At 35.2% G+C, this 14680-nt stretch overlaps 1 protein-coding gene across 3 annotated transcripts in view; it reads right to left on the reverse strand.

The window, feature by feature from the left end:
- LOC105320628 (SCY1-like protein 2) overlaps positions 1-14680 on the reverse strand; it is a 37600-nt gene that overhangs the window by 6924 nt on the left and 15996 nt on the right. For all 3 annotated transcript variants that reach the window (XM_034455598.2, XM_034455597.2, XM_034455596.2), the window contains exons 2-14: positions 13729-13889; positions 11174-11267; positions 10961-11005; positions 10540-10680; positions 9734-9949; positions 8097-8213; positions 7065-7190; positions 6623-6799; positions 4031-4153; positions 3566-3679; positions 2996-3131; positions 2752-2870; positions 1135-1232 (exon numbers count right to left, since the gene is read on the reverse strand). In XM_034455598.2, coding sequence (XP_034311489.2) covers positions 1135-1232; positions 2752-2870; positions 2996-3131; positions 3566-3679; positions 4031-4153; positions 6623-6799; positions 7065-7190; positions 8097-8213; positions 9734-9949; positions 10540-10680; positions 10961-11005; positions 11174-11267; positions 13729-13889 — 1667 coding nt within the window. The remainder of the gene's footprint in view (positions 1-1134; positions 1233-2751; positions 2871-2995; positions 3132-3565; positions 3680-4030; positions 4154-6622; positions 6800-7064; positions 7191-8096; positions 8214-9733; positions 9950-10539; positions 10681-10960; positions 11006-11173; positions 11268-13728; positions 13890-14680) is intronic.

Raw genomic sequence — 14680 nt, forward strand, 5'->3', positions numbered from 1 at the left:
GGTTAGGATGTTATTGTTAAGGTTTGCCAGTTTTTGACTGTTTGGTTAGGATGCTATTGATAAGGTTTGCCAGGTTTTGAGTGTTTGGTTAGAACGCCTTTGTTAAGGTTTGCCAGTTTTTGTGTGTTTGGTTAGGATGTTATTGTTAAGGTTTGCCAGATTTGTGTGTTTTGTAAGGATGCTTTTGTTAAGGTTTGCCAGTTTTTTTTTGTGTGTTTGGTTAGGATGTTATTGTTAAGGTTTGTCAGATTTGTGTGTTTTGTGAGGATGCTTTTGTTAAGGTTTGCCAGTTTTTGTGTGTTTGGTAGGATGTTATTGTTAAGGTTTGCCAGATTTGTGCTTTGAAAGGATGCTTTTGTTAAGGTTTGCCAGTTTTTGTGTGTTTTGTAAGGATGCTTTTGTTAAGGTTTGCCAGTTTTTGTGTGTTTGGTTAGGATGTTATTGTTAAGATTTGCCAGATTTGTGTGCTTTGTAAGGATGCTTTTGTTAAGGTTTGCCAGTTTTTGTGTGTTGGGTTAGAATGCTATTGTTAAGGTTTGCCAGTTTTGTGTGTTTTGTTAGAATGTTGTTAAGATTTGCCAGTTTTCTGTGTTAATGTTGTTAAGGTTTGATAGTTTTTGTGTGTTGATGATATTAGGTTTAGCAGTTTTTGTAAGGGTTTGTCAGAAACAACAGGTTTGGTTACAATGTTGTTAGGGTTTATAACTGCCAGTTCGTTTAGGTACGATGTCACTGCCTACAGTGTAATAAGGATAAAGTGTTAAGTTATAATGTTAAGAATGAATGAGGTTTAGACATTATCAGTGTATTTTATTATTTGCAGGTACGGGCAATCGATTTAAGACTTTGCGAGTATCAGGCATTTAAGTTAATATGTTGCTGTAAGGAAATCGAGTACACATTGAGGTTTAAACAGTTCCAGTGTGTTTGGTTGCATCTTCATGAGGCATTTTATGATGATTTGTCAGTCAGTATCAATGCAATTGTATGTTTGATTTCGATTTAACGTTCAGAGTTACTAAATAACAATAACTGACGGAAATAAAGTAATGTTTTGTCACTACCAGCGTTAGCTAAGAGTTAACTGCTAACAAATGAGGAGTGTAATGAGGTTTAGCAAGCAAGGGCTGTCACCTTTTGAAGGAGGAGGCGGAGCTTGAGGTTCCGTTACTTCTCCTGTGCTGGTCAATCAGTCCCAGCATCTCATAGAGCACGTCCATCATCACACAGAACTGACAAAATTAAACATTCAAAGGTCAAAAGACAAGAAATTATTAATGTAAAAAATTTAAGCTAGTTTTCCAAAGAAAATAATCACTGAGAATGTAAAAGTCAAAACATTCAAATTGTTTTTCAGTTAATCCATTTTGGATGAATCACAAGCCCAAAGACTGCTCCATGTCATCAGAAATCGTCTTAAATAATGACCACGCTGTCACGTAAACAGAATTCTACACGATATCATTTCAACATTGCGTGTTCAATCTATCTCTGCTACAACAACAGGGATCCAATATTAGTGAACCATCCCCTGTTCCCATTCTCCTTTACAGTACAGTTTTCAATTGCATGTAAATTGTCCCTTTTTTATCGGGATAATATCATGAAATTTACGACAAGAAATCGATTGATTTGATACACCATTTGTGAGAATGAGACATTTAACTTCTCCAATTTCTACTCAATTCTCATTGAAACATGTGGCCAGAAACAGACTGGCCTTCTTCTGCAATAAAGAGAACTAATCGCCTTAACATGGACTTCGTCTACCCCCAGGAAATCCCACAAAACAAATCGTCGAACCTCTCTCACGGACCGATATTTGCCATGGACACACTATCTACAGGAAGCACGTGTCTGCATCAATGGACAGATTTATACATAAAGTTTACATAATTTATATTATTGTCATAACTGAATCAAGGGAATTCGTGATTGATACATATGCACTGAAACTAGTGTAATTGATAAAGCAAAAACAGTGCAATCTGGCAATTTAATCTATTGTACACGATTCGCTTTGCCGTAAGCTAAACCTGATAGTATGTTTGTTAATGTGAAAATTCTAATGATGAATTGATTTAAGCCGCAAACACATTGACATTACGATGAAAATTGAAAATGCCATTCCATTTATGAATTCTTGAATAAATCACTGCTGTGCGGAAATTCCCAAATTGGTAAAATATCACCCAGCTAAAATGCTAGCGTACTAGCAAACTAATATTTAAGGCTGTGCGTTAGCTGCAATGTAATTGAGGTTGATGCAACATTCACCGCAAAAAGGCACGTTAATCTGACGATTGCATGACTCTTGTGTCTTCTCTCTGTAACTTTTTTGACACAGCTGCATGACAGCATAATTTGCGTCTTCTCTCTCTCTCTCTCTCTCTCTCTCTCTCTCTCTCTCTCTCTCTGTAGTTTATTCGATACAAAATACAAGCTTGTATATATCTCCTTACTAATGCTTTGTAGCTTATTTGATACAACACACTGCGTTGTATCTTCTCTCAAACTTGAATCGAATGAAAATGTTCTGCAATTTTAATATCTATGATTTATGATGTTTAGTAAAATAGCTGTACATCCACAAAATATATCTCACAGCTACGACTAAATTACCTGTATATAATTATTATCATTATAACTTTACCAACTTCCTCCTCTTAATTAACTCTGTACCGCAAAATTTACTAAGCTTAAGCAATCACCTCTTCCTCGGTGGCTAATGACCCGGACTTGAGTAATTACCTGATCGGCGCTGAGGTCTGGATCCACAACATGGGGTAGAAGAGACGGCATTCCACTACGCGCCAGAAAGACTTTGGTTAACACGGCGTCCCTTTTATTCAATAAGTGTCTATATATACCTAAAAGTACAAGTTTTTCTTATATCTTTAAAGACAAATTTTTACGCCCTGTCGATTAAAGGAACAAAGAAACACAAATGAATGAATTTTTAATTAAAAAAATATTTTAAAAAAGAGATTTTTACCAACAACCGCCATTACAACTGATGCATCATGGGAATTTGCAATGTCGACAAGAAATGGAAGGACGTCGTCTCTAATGGTGAATGGGTTCATGATGCTCAGCAAATGTTTTATACAGGACAGTATTATAAGCTTTATCTGGAAAAAAAGCCGCATAATCTTAGAACAATTTTATGCTATAACTTGCATCCAGATCTTTGAATAGCCATGGATAATACCAAGTGCTTCAACAAGGAAGTGTGAATGCAAATAATGTAAGAAATCCTTTTAATGTGGAAATGGTAAAGTTACGTGATCATTTTCCTAAATTCTATCGTGGCATTAGTAACTTTGAATGACAAACTGTTGTAGATACGTGCCTTATTATCCGTTATAATAATTAGTTTCGTTCCTTAGAAGATGTACAAGCTTAACTAATTTCAACAACAAATAAGTCCAAGACATGAAAAATAACAGTTTGAGCTAAAGATCGCTGACAATTTATAGAGAGCCTTTACAATAAGTCATAGGTCATTGTTCTCTGCCATATAACTATAATAACAGCTTTATAAAACTATGATAGGTGTATTTGCCTTGACATCGACCGTCTGTTGGAATTGTCCCTTGGTACAAGGGAGAACGTTGCTTCTTAGAACAGCGTCGTCTAAACAATCCTTGACTACAAGTAAGGCGTTCAGGGCGGCTTCCTACAAATAAAACACAGCTAATGTGAACAGACATTGTAGTGAACAAATCGGGGAGATTTTACGAAACAAACAAATTACAAAACTGCGATCCAGTTCCTCTAATTAAAGTTAGTACTCTTTTTTTATTAAATACAAGATTCAAGTGCGTCTGTAAAACGTGAATGGCAACTGAATGTTAAAATCGGAGAAGGAAGTCGTAAAATGGAGATGGACGTCGAGACAAATAGAAAATGAAGTAAATGAAAGAAGCCCATCTCCATTTAATTGTTATGAACTGCTTTATTGAGTGTTTTCATTTACATAATCGGGTGACAATGGGGATCTTTATTGCAGAAAAGACGCGACGATTACCTGAATTTTATAGGACTCCGATTTAATATGCTTGAGGATAAACGGAATAACATCAGTGCGGACTTGGTTGGAGGTGCATTTGGATGCTATGACATCGATTTTATTCAGAAGATACACAGTGCCCTGTGAGAGAAATGTCTCAATCAAAACCATAGTAGTATAATGAAAAAAACAAGGAAGATCATCGCTCATAGAGCACACAAGAGGGAGGGAATCAACGTGCCGTGGGGCGTAAGACTCTCTGGCGGAACAGCAATACTCATCGTGTCTCCGGGGAGACAATTAGTCATCAGGAGCCGTCTGAATGTAATGCTAACCACATTCTGTCGTTCACGCCTACAGCAACATTTAAAGGCCACATCCATGACTTCTTGAAATATAATAGAACGTGTTCGGTGAATTTTAAACTTAATTCCTGAAGGGATATGGGAGATTTTTTCTTACGCCCATGGTATCCACATAAAGGGTTTAGAATTACGTCGTTTTTGAGATGCTTTGATAGGCTTCGTGTACTTGTGGGCTTCAGACAGTCATAAATGAAATAAATTAGCGATGATTTAATTACTCTTAAAGAACACACCATTTATTTGTACATCTTTGTCAGGGGCAATATTATTCTTTTTTGCATAATCGATTAGCTTATTGAAATGTCTATTAGAAACCGCCTGGATGAAGAGTCTTTATCATTTTAAAGCAATATAAGCTTTTATCAAAAGAAACAATTTCTCTACTAAGGAATATACATGTACATATATAGCAAACAAACTTTTGTACACTACAGAATAATGAAATTATGCTTTAATCAAGGCCTCGTTTCCACTATAGCATTGAATGAATTATATTTGACGTCGTCTTCTCAATAACTGCCGTCAGGTGAGCATACAAATAATTAATATAACGCGCATTATTCAATTTGTCTGCTCAACTGACGGCAGTTATTGACATGCCGACGTCAAAAATAAATCAATCAATGCTCATATTTACATTCCCTTGTTGATGAAATCAATTAATTTATTAAACAAATCGGTATAAATTGCAGACCACGGAGGGAGTAAATTAGTGAACAGCAAGAACAGCTGATTTCTAAAACCGGTTTAGACTGATTAGACTGTTGAGATGAGCCTTAAAAATATTATTCATGAAAAATAACTTAAAATTTAGATTTTAACAAAAGAAACAACTTTATTGCTCAATAGTTGTAAAACATGGCGTTTTAACAACATTATTTTTAAAACGATAACAGAAACCAATGATTTGGAACTACTTGTGGAAATTCATACGCAGTGATTAGGGTGGTTGCATTTATTTAAGCATTGAATCATTATTTTTTGAAAGATGTGGTCTCATAACTGCAACGGTGTGTGCATACAAATTAAATAACGCGCGTTAGTGCGTTATGAAAATTTGTTTGCACACACCGTTGCAGTTATGAGACCACATCTTTCAAAAAATAATGATTCAATGCTTATATTTACGTTTTTTTAAACATTTATTCTCTTTCCGAAAACATGATTTATTTTTAAAAATTCCTGCCTTATTCAACGAGTAATGTGCAATTAACGGAACAGCTATTGGAACAGCCGAATTATACTGATAAAAATAGTGCACAGAGATTTGATAACTTATATGAGAATTTTATTTTTTCATTCTGTAATTTGATGAGTTTACTTTTGGTATACTAAGAAATTAATCAATTTAATTCATTTTACTGTTAAAATATGTTTACATCAAGAAATATTTATCAGCGTAAGTATAATATCAGGTCGTGATTTGGCTTGAAGTCGCGAGGAGGGTCAGTCATGTTCTTCGAGATATACTTAAGGAAGACTGTATTCATACGCACCAGATTTGGTAATTGGATCTTCTGTGTTATGCATATATCACTCAAATAAATCAATGCAATTTGATAGGGGGAAAGAAAGTAAATGTAAATATATGCATTTAAAGATCCCATTATTATAGGAAAAAACAGTATAATTCAAATATAAATATGACTATAAACAGAAAAGCATAACTATAATCCTTTTGTCATTTTAGTGGCAAATCCTGATAGCACAACGAAAAATATCCGACATAAAAAAGCGCAGCTCATTTTACTACATTTGTATATATACGAATAGAAATCGATACCAAGTTTTATGTAGTACATATGAATAATAATAATATATGGAGGTTCTAAAAAATGAAGTTTTGAATGTTTGAGCTACTTTAAAAGAAAGATATCCGAAACAGACTATTTATACAGATATTGTAGAGTACATGTATTATTATAAATTAATACTTTTTTCTTTAAAGTGAGTTTCATATTGAAAATCTTCAAATTAGAGTACTTAGATTAACACTTGTTTGTCGGGCATTCTCTCACAAAAGAGAGGACAATTACACAGCCAAAAGGCGCGCCTTTCTGTACTTTCTGTACTTTTATTTTAACATCAGTACCTAGATTTTGATAATTCGTATACATGGTATATCTATTCTTGTACAATTTGATACCTTTGTTCAAATTCGGGCGTCTGCGATAGGATGGGAATAAATTTATATTTTAATTTACAAGTCACCATCCATCTATTTTATCAATCGGAAATTTCTTACCTGTTCGGACATTGAGCAATTGAACACGAACGTTATTTCTGGAAAGACATGTTGTGAAAACTCCTCCGAGGAAGAGTGCTGAACCAGCGACACAAGGGGAGGTAACGCAGTGGCAACAGAGTCACGTGACGTACACTCCTGGTGCAGGCTAGGTAATAGACGGGAACAACGAATAGCCTGATGAAAATGAAAAACAAGTTTCAGTTTGATGTCTCTAATTAGAAATCGCATTATCCTTTGCAATATATCAATATTGGTATTTTGGAGGATTCATACTGAATAAAGCTTGGAAAATGTACGTCCCTGTTTGCCCATTTTGTCAATGAATTTAAAAACGGAACAAACTATGAATGGGAATCAAAATCTCTTCTGCACTTTAGCATATGTGGGGGTAACTAAATAACCCTGTGTACAGCATTGTTATCTAAATAGAACAGCTGACCTTCGGAAGTAGTGGAATGTTCTGCGTTATGATGGAAAAAACTTGAGATTTATCGGAGGGACTCTTCAAGTGGAGGTTGTCCAGCTGTTGTAGGGTGGTGACGGTGGGGTCGTGAAACATCTTCAACTAAAACAGCAACCATTGTAACATATAATATTACAGTAACCTACACATGACGTTTACAGCAACCTACACATGATGTTTACATCACATGGTGTTTACAGCAACCTACACATGGTGTTTACAGCAACCTACACGTGATGTTTACATCACATGGTGTTTACAGCAACCTACACACGGTGTTTACAGCAACCTACACATGATGTTTACATCACATGGTGTTTACACCAACCTACACATGGTGTTTACAGCAACCTACACATGATGTTTACATCACATGGTGTTTACACCAACCTACACATGGTGTTTACACCAACCTACACATGGTGTTTACAGCAACCTACACGTGATGTTTACATCACATGGTGTTTACAGCAACCTACACACGGTGTTTACAGCAACCTACACATGATGTTTACATCACATGGTGTTTACAGCAACCTACACACGGTGTTTACAGCAACCTACACATGATGTTTACATCACATGGTGTTTACACCAACCTACACATGGTGTTTACAGCAACCTACACTAAAGTTTATCGCAAATAGTATTAACAGCAACCTACACATGGTGTTTACAGCAACCTACACATGATGTTTACAGCAACCCACACATGTTAACGGAAACCTACACATGAGTTTTACAGCAACCTTAGCAGGAGCATTACAGCAAACAACACATGACAGGGGTGAATTCGTCTAAAACTAAACGCCTACTTCAGCTATAGGACACATTCATTTGTACATCATTCTACTAAAGTTCTTTGCATTTCATCTTATTTCTCGAGTTGTGTTACGATCATTTGATCAACCTTGAACTTATCTATTACACATACCGATGCCTACCAGAGAGAAGAGTGGCGGGGGAGTGCACCTACCAGAGAGAAGAGTGGCGGGGGAGTGCACCTACCAGAGAGAAGAGCTGCGCGGTAGGGCGGTACCGGATGTCCCGGTTGATCATCTTTTCCACGGGGTCCACAAGAGCCGGGGGCATGGCGCGGGCAATGTCTCCGAACTTCTGTGTCAACTGAAGAGAGAAAGCACGACATTGTATACACATAAGCACGAGGTGTCCGAGGCAGAGTTCAGTGCCAGTTTATATATATCGAAGCCACGTGTAGTTAGTGTTCTCTTTGGGGTCTTGTTTTATAGTTCGTCATCTCTCTTTTTAGCATTTGACTTAATAGTCCTATGGCTATTGTTAGAGCCGATGGAAGAAATTTCTCTCTAAAATTGTAACATCTACATATTTGTACCTTTTATCATTAACAAGTATGACGTCAGGCAATAATAATTATAAAAAACCCACATTTAATCTTTATTTGACATATATAAGTACTGTATTGTAATGTGTATATTTATATCCCTATGACTGACACGATGTTTTGAGATACTGTCAAAACGTTTACTAAAATCACAAGCGCGTGTGGGGTTTTACCCCGAGACATACATTGTGTATTTACATAATAGTGATGACACTGCTGATACAGGAATGAGAGACATCAGCAGTTATCGCAATCATAACACACATAACTGGCTCATGTTGGCAATAAAAAATATTAAATAATGAATTTAGGTTTTCAATTTTATATCGCAATAAGAAACCTATCCATGAATTAGATCACAAACAGTTCAGATATCCTTGGACAATAACCAATGTGGGAAACCCGAGGCCAGTCTCAAATATGCCTACAGACTGTGCAGACTCACTGATTTTTCTGATTTCGATGCTTTAGAATGGCCCTTTATATTTTTGCGAAGGAAATCGTTAATATATAAACGATTTCACGACAATATTTTCTTTACCATCCAAATGGTATGTTTCACTTTTGATGGACATTATTGAATATAATAACGATGAATCAATGATATGACGACCAGCAAGCATAAGCGAGATTGACCATGGGCTTCCTTTGTTGGATATAACCAGACTTAATAAGATGCTTAGTTGTAATTTCACCAAAAAGGTATTTTCTACTCTAGAGGTTTTCTTGGGAACCTATGAACATAACTAGATTATTAACTAAATATGAAATACTAATTTACAGCCGTCGGTCAGTGAATCTGACCAAACCTCCTTTTATGGCCTTTTGCCGGGTGATCAGGACAGGAAGATTGAACAAAGTTTTTAGACTTTTAGTTGCTTCATTTACACCAATTATTTAGCAGTGTTTTTGACATCACAGGTAATCAAAGTATTGATGGTGCCGCATGCATTTCATTAACCCATTGAACTATTTACACATGTAGTTGGTTAGAGCCATAAAGGTCAAAGTCTCCCCAACGGAGTTCATCGACTTTGCTAATGAATAGCTGGCAGAATAGCCTGCGCCAGACTGAAATCAAGGTAGGTTCGAAGTATTGCCAATCGCACTGAGAAGAAACGGATATACCAAGACTGGTAATAAACGAGTTAGATCATAACTACTAGTATATATTTTGAGAAGAAACCCATTCCTGTAGATCATATAAATTCGTAACATAATCAAGAAGGAGCAACTATTGTATATTGTATAATACAAGTAAGGAAGTAAGATAACCACAAACCGTGTCTAACTGTCTAAGGTAGGTACTAGGGTTATACTGAGCGTCGATCAGGGAGTAGCCATTATTGTAGATCGTACATATCAGCATCCCGAACGAGAACATATCGCTCACGTATGTGCACACTTCAGTCGTTTGAATTTCCGGCGCAATGTAATTCAAGTCTGGTTGCGCCATCTTTGACGCCTTGGGACTCCATGCTTTACACGCGAAAGATTCCTGGATACAGAATGACAATAGTTGCATTTTCAGTTTAGTAACAAACCATATACACTGATTTAAAATTTATATACAAGAACAAGTCTACATTTATTTTTCCTTTAACAAATACTTTAATTTTTCAGTTCAATTTGATTTCTTTTAGTATCAACAATTACTCGTGTTAAAACAAAAAAAAGACAATGGACCATTTTCACCTGTTGTTGACCAAAGTAGCTATTGTCTTATTGACTACTGTGGTTTCATCAATATTCGTTGAATACCAATTTTCGTGGATTTCGTTGTTGAGTTGATCCATGAAATTAAATGTTCATTGAAATGCAATTTCTATTAACATTTTGTATTGAAAGGGTCATTGGCCACGAATTTACGTATCCTTGAAACTGTGATTTTCACTTTATCCACGAAAATTGATACCCTTGAATATTAATGAAACCACAGTACATTCACTGCTAAACACCCTTGATGCTCATTTATTTCATGTTTCAAACTAGCTCTAATTGCTTTAATATAAAAAAAACCCATATGCTAGTAAAGTACAAATGTAATGAGTGGACCATTTTGACACTTATATTTTAAGGTTAACATACCCTTCCATCTTGAGTTTTTTCGGCAAATCCAAAGCAGGCTAGTTTCCAGCGTCCTGATTGGGTGATGAGGATGGAGGCGGGGTTAACGTTCCTGTGGATGACGCGTTCGACGCCGTGGACGTACATCAAGGCCTCGGTGATCTACGGTTTATACCAGTGAAATAAACGAACGGAGGCAACAAATGTTAGATAATTACTCTGCCCACTGTACTGACATGATAATAGATTTTGAATTTACTGGGTGGCAGTAAATACAAAATTATCAACTTGACCATACTTCAAATCAGTATTAATCTAGGATATGTGTATGAATTTAAAATAAGTTATTTTTTACAACACCAATGAGAAAAATGAGAGAGAAACTATACGTAAAGAACAATATATCAATGAATTGATAACCACGGTATAAGCATTGGCCTACCTGGTAAATGCCACACTGGACTTCGTGTTCCATCAAACCACACGTCTTAAAGAAAACGACAATAATCAGAGAAAAAACGGTGAAATGTTTAATGCTTGATTTGTTAAGTTACCGATACAACATGAAAAGGCGTTCAATACATGCATGTAATAATTTAGTATCAAATTCTTCGGCCCTCCAAAGTCTTAATTTATCTAAAGGGTTCGCACTTACTGTATTGGAAAGTTCTGGACATGATCTGTCAAACTTCTCCAGATAGTTTGCTAAACTGCCAGCCACGGGCTCCGCGGCAAAAGCCAAGCTCTCTCTGTAAAGCCGTATAAAACTTGAAGATAATGAATACACAATGATACCTAGTTGAGAATCAAAAACTTATCAATATGATAAACTGTCATTTTATGCATACCTGTCTTCCTGTTAACAGTGAACTGAGTACATGTATTTCAAAATGTACCTGTCATTTAATATACATGTTTTGTTCTTTACTGTGTATTAAGTACTTGTATTTTTTTGGCATTGTATCAAAAGTTTCATTTGATACCCAACTATCATCCTGTTTACGGTGTAGTTTAATGATTTACCTGTTTACTGTGTAGCTCGATGTTTTACCTGTTTACGGTGTAGTTTGATGATTTACCTGTTTACTGTGTAGTTCGATTGTTTACCTGTTTACAGTGTAGCTCTATGATTTAAAAATGTTTACGGTGTAGCTCGATGATTTACCTGTTTACAGTGTAGCTCGATGATTTACCTGTCATTTAATGCACACCTGTGTTCCCGTTAACAGTGTAGCTCGATGGTTTACCTGTTTACGGTGTAGCTCGATGATTTACCTGTTTACGGTGTAGTTCGATGGTTAACTTGTCATTTTATGCGCACCTGTGTTCCTGTTTACAGTGTATTTCGATGATTTACCTGTTTACAGTGTGGTTTGATGACTTACCTGTTTATGGTGTAGTTTGATGATTTACCTGTTTACAGTGTAGCTCGATGATTTACCTGTTTACGGTGTAGTTTGATGATATACCTGTCATTTTATACACCTGTCTTCCTTGTTACAGTGTAGTTCGATGATTTACCTGTTTATGGTGTAGTTTGATGGCTAACCTGTCATTTTTTAACCTGTCTTCCTGGTTACAGTGTACTTCGATGATTTACCTGTCATTTTATACTCCTGTCTTCCTGTTTACAGTGTAGTTTGATGATTTACTAGGCATGGTTAACACACATGTCTTTCTGTTAACGGTGTAATTGATTAACAAGTCATTTATTATACTCACCTGTTTTTATATTAATAGTGTTTAAGGAGTTACCTGCTATATGTTATACACACCTGTCATCTGTCATTTAAGGTGGCTCTATACACCACCAGTTTATTTCAATTTTCAATAGAAGACCACAAAACATATACTTATCAAATATTAAAATGATGATAGGGATACTATAGGTATTTTAAAAGAATTTTTAAATGTTTTTTCGTGTTTTTGTAAAATATTTTTCAAAAAGATGGCTATTAACAAATTGAGAGAATTTTTTGTCATATGATGGATATTTCCTTCGGACACAAAAAAAATATAACACTTCTTAACATTCAAAAATGTCATTATTGCAATTTTTTTTAGTATTTCCCCAAAACATAATTTTTCATATTTTATTACTCTGTTGACAAATCATCTGAAAAAGTTGTTTGATGTTTTAAAAAAATGTATTTTAATAACTGTGACATAAAAAATTGAATGAAAATCATTGCAAATAAACACAAAAAATGTTTTAAATTTTATTTGGTATGAAAGTTCCTCAGGTAAGGGTTATCGTTATCCGAAGTCCTAAGACCCACACACCTTCGGGATTTTTCATTTCTGAGTTGAAGAAAATTTCCTAAATATAATATTGGAATGATAAATATATATTACGTATTTCATTATACGCCTGTATAAGTGAATATATTCGCTTTAATGCAAAACTAAGTCAAATAAATAAAGGGGAAAATTGACTAGGCTAATAGGATTTATGTATCCCAACCTGAGAGACATTCAAAGCAACCCTCCCATCCCCTTAAGGTGGTAAGGTACATCTGTCGATATTAATGTGCATTAAAGTATATTATAATTGAAATACTTTCACTGGTTTAAAATTGTCTTTCACAGTATTCAACCAAAAATACGTTTTAAACATTTTTGGAATGTTAAAAAAATTATTCTCAACAGGAATCGAACTCATGACCTACAGGTTTGTAGTGAACCCACTTCCCCACTGCGCTACGGTGTAACATATCAATGATGGGAAAGAAACTATTTAAAAAATTATACTTGATTTTATTGTTTATTTCGATAAATAATACCACACAACGTGAAGGTGTCATATACCACATTACTGTAAGTAATGAATTTTCCAATTATCAAATTAAATCTATTCATTTAACAAATTTTTCAAAAGAGCGGTCCCCATACAATTCGCCGCAGTTTAAATCAGCCAGTACCGGAATTGCATGCTTCCAGATTTACTTTTTTGCGTACTGCGTCATCAAAAAGTGGTGTATAGAGCCACCTTAATATACTCAACTGTTTTTCTATTAAAAGTGTTTATAAAGGATATACACACCTGTCACCTGTCATTTAATATACGGTACTCACCTGTTTTTCTATTTAAAGTGTTTCTCAAGGAGTTGCGTGTTATGATATACACACCTGTCACCTGTCATTTAATATACTCACCTGTTTTTCTATTTATAGTGTTTCTCAAGGAGTTGCCTGTTATGATATACACACCTGTCTTCCTGTAGACTGCTGGACACAGTAAGGACGGAGGCGTTTGACATTTTGTTGAGAAGTGTGACGTCATGACGTAAGATCTCGGACACCTGCTCTCGTCGCCGAGGTTTGTGAAGTTTGTTGGCGACTTTTTTGTTAAAAATGCAAACAGAAGCACCCTGAAATAAAATACAAAACAATTAATTGAACCTTAAAAATTTATATAAAGGAATCAAGGTCGTCTCCGGCGTACTTCTATTTCAAATAATGATTGTAAATGAGAGTTCTCTGTGTGTCTTCTGTTTCATCGCATGCTTTTCAATTTCTATAATTTTTCCTTCAAGCAGATTGTTTTATTGAAGATTTTAGAGGTTCATTCATGCTCATGCTCGTTTCTTGAAATTAAATTTTGAATTATGGTTCGTAGAGCTTTGTAATTAAGTTAAAAATCTAATGCATGAGTTTTACTGAAGTTAAAAAGAGTTGGCGCATATCACCTTTTTCAGACATTATTTAGATTTCAAATGACACCATGACAGGTTACCTAGTTATATGACTTTTACCAAAGTTTCTAAAATGCCTAATGCAATTTTAAAACTTTATGTTTTCTTCTTAAGCAAAAAGTTACTGTCAAATTAAAAGTAAAAATCCTTTAAGTACAAAGTATTGTAATATCAAAAAGGCAATTGAGTGTCAAATCCAATAAAGCCCGACCGAAATCATCACCTCATTATATTCAAAGAATTATTCCTTATTACTTATTTATATTATCTTTTTAAAACAACATTTTAAAACTACTGGTTTTGTTTTTTTTTTTCAGGCAACACATACTATGTATTACTAAGCGGCGCAGCCAATGCCGTTTTTAACCGGGTTTTCCAACGGAAAATTCCGGTTATTAAAATGGTAAAAATGGTGGGCGGGCGGGCGGCTGCCAAAAGGGTACCCTCATTGTACGGATAAAGAAAGT

Source organism: Magallana gigas, chromosome 7 (genome assembly GCF_963853765.1).
Source record: "Magallana gigas chromosome 7, xbMagGiga1.1, whole genome shotgun sequence".
Taxonomy (NCBI): Eukaryota; Metazoa; Mollusca; class Bivalvia; order Ostreida; family Ostreidae; genus Magallana; species Magallana gigas.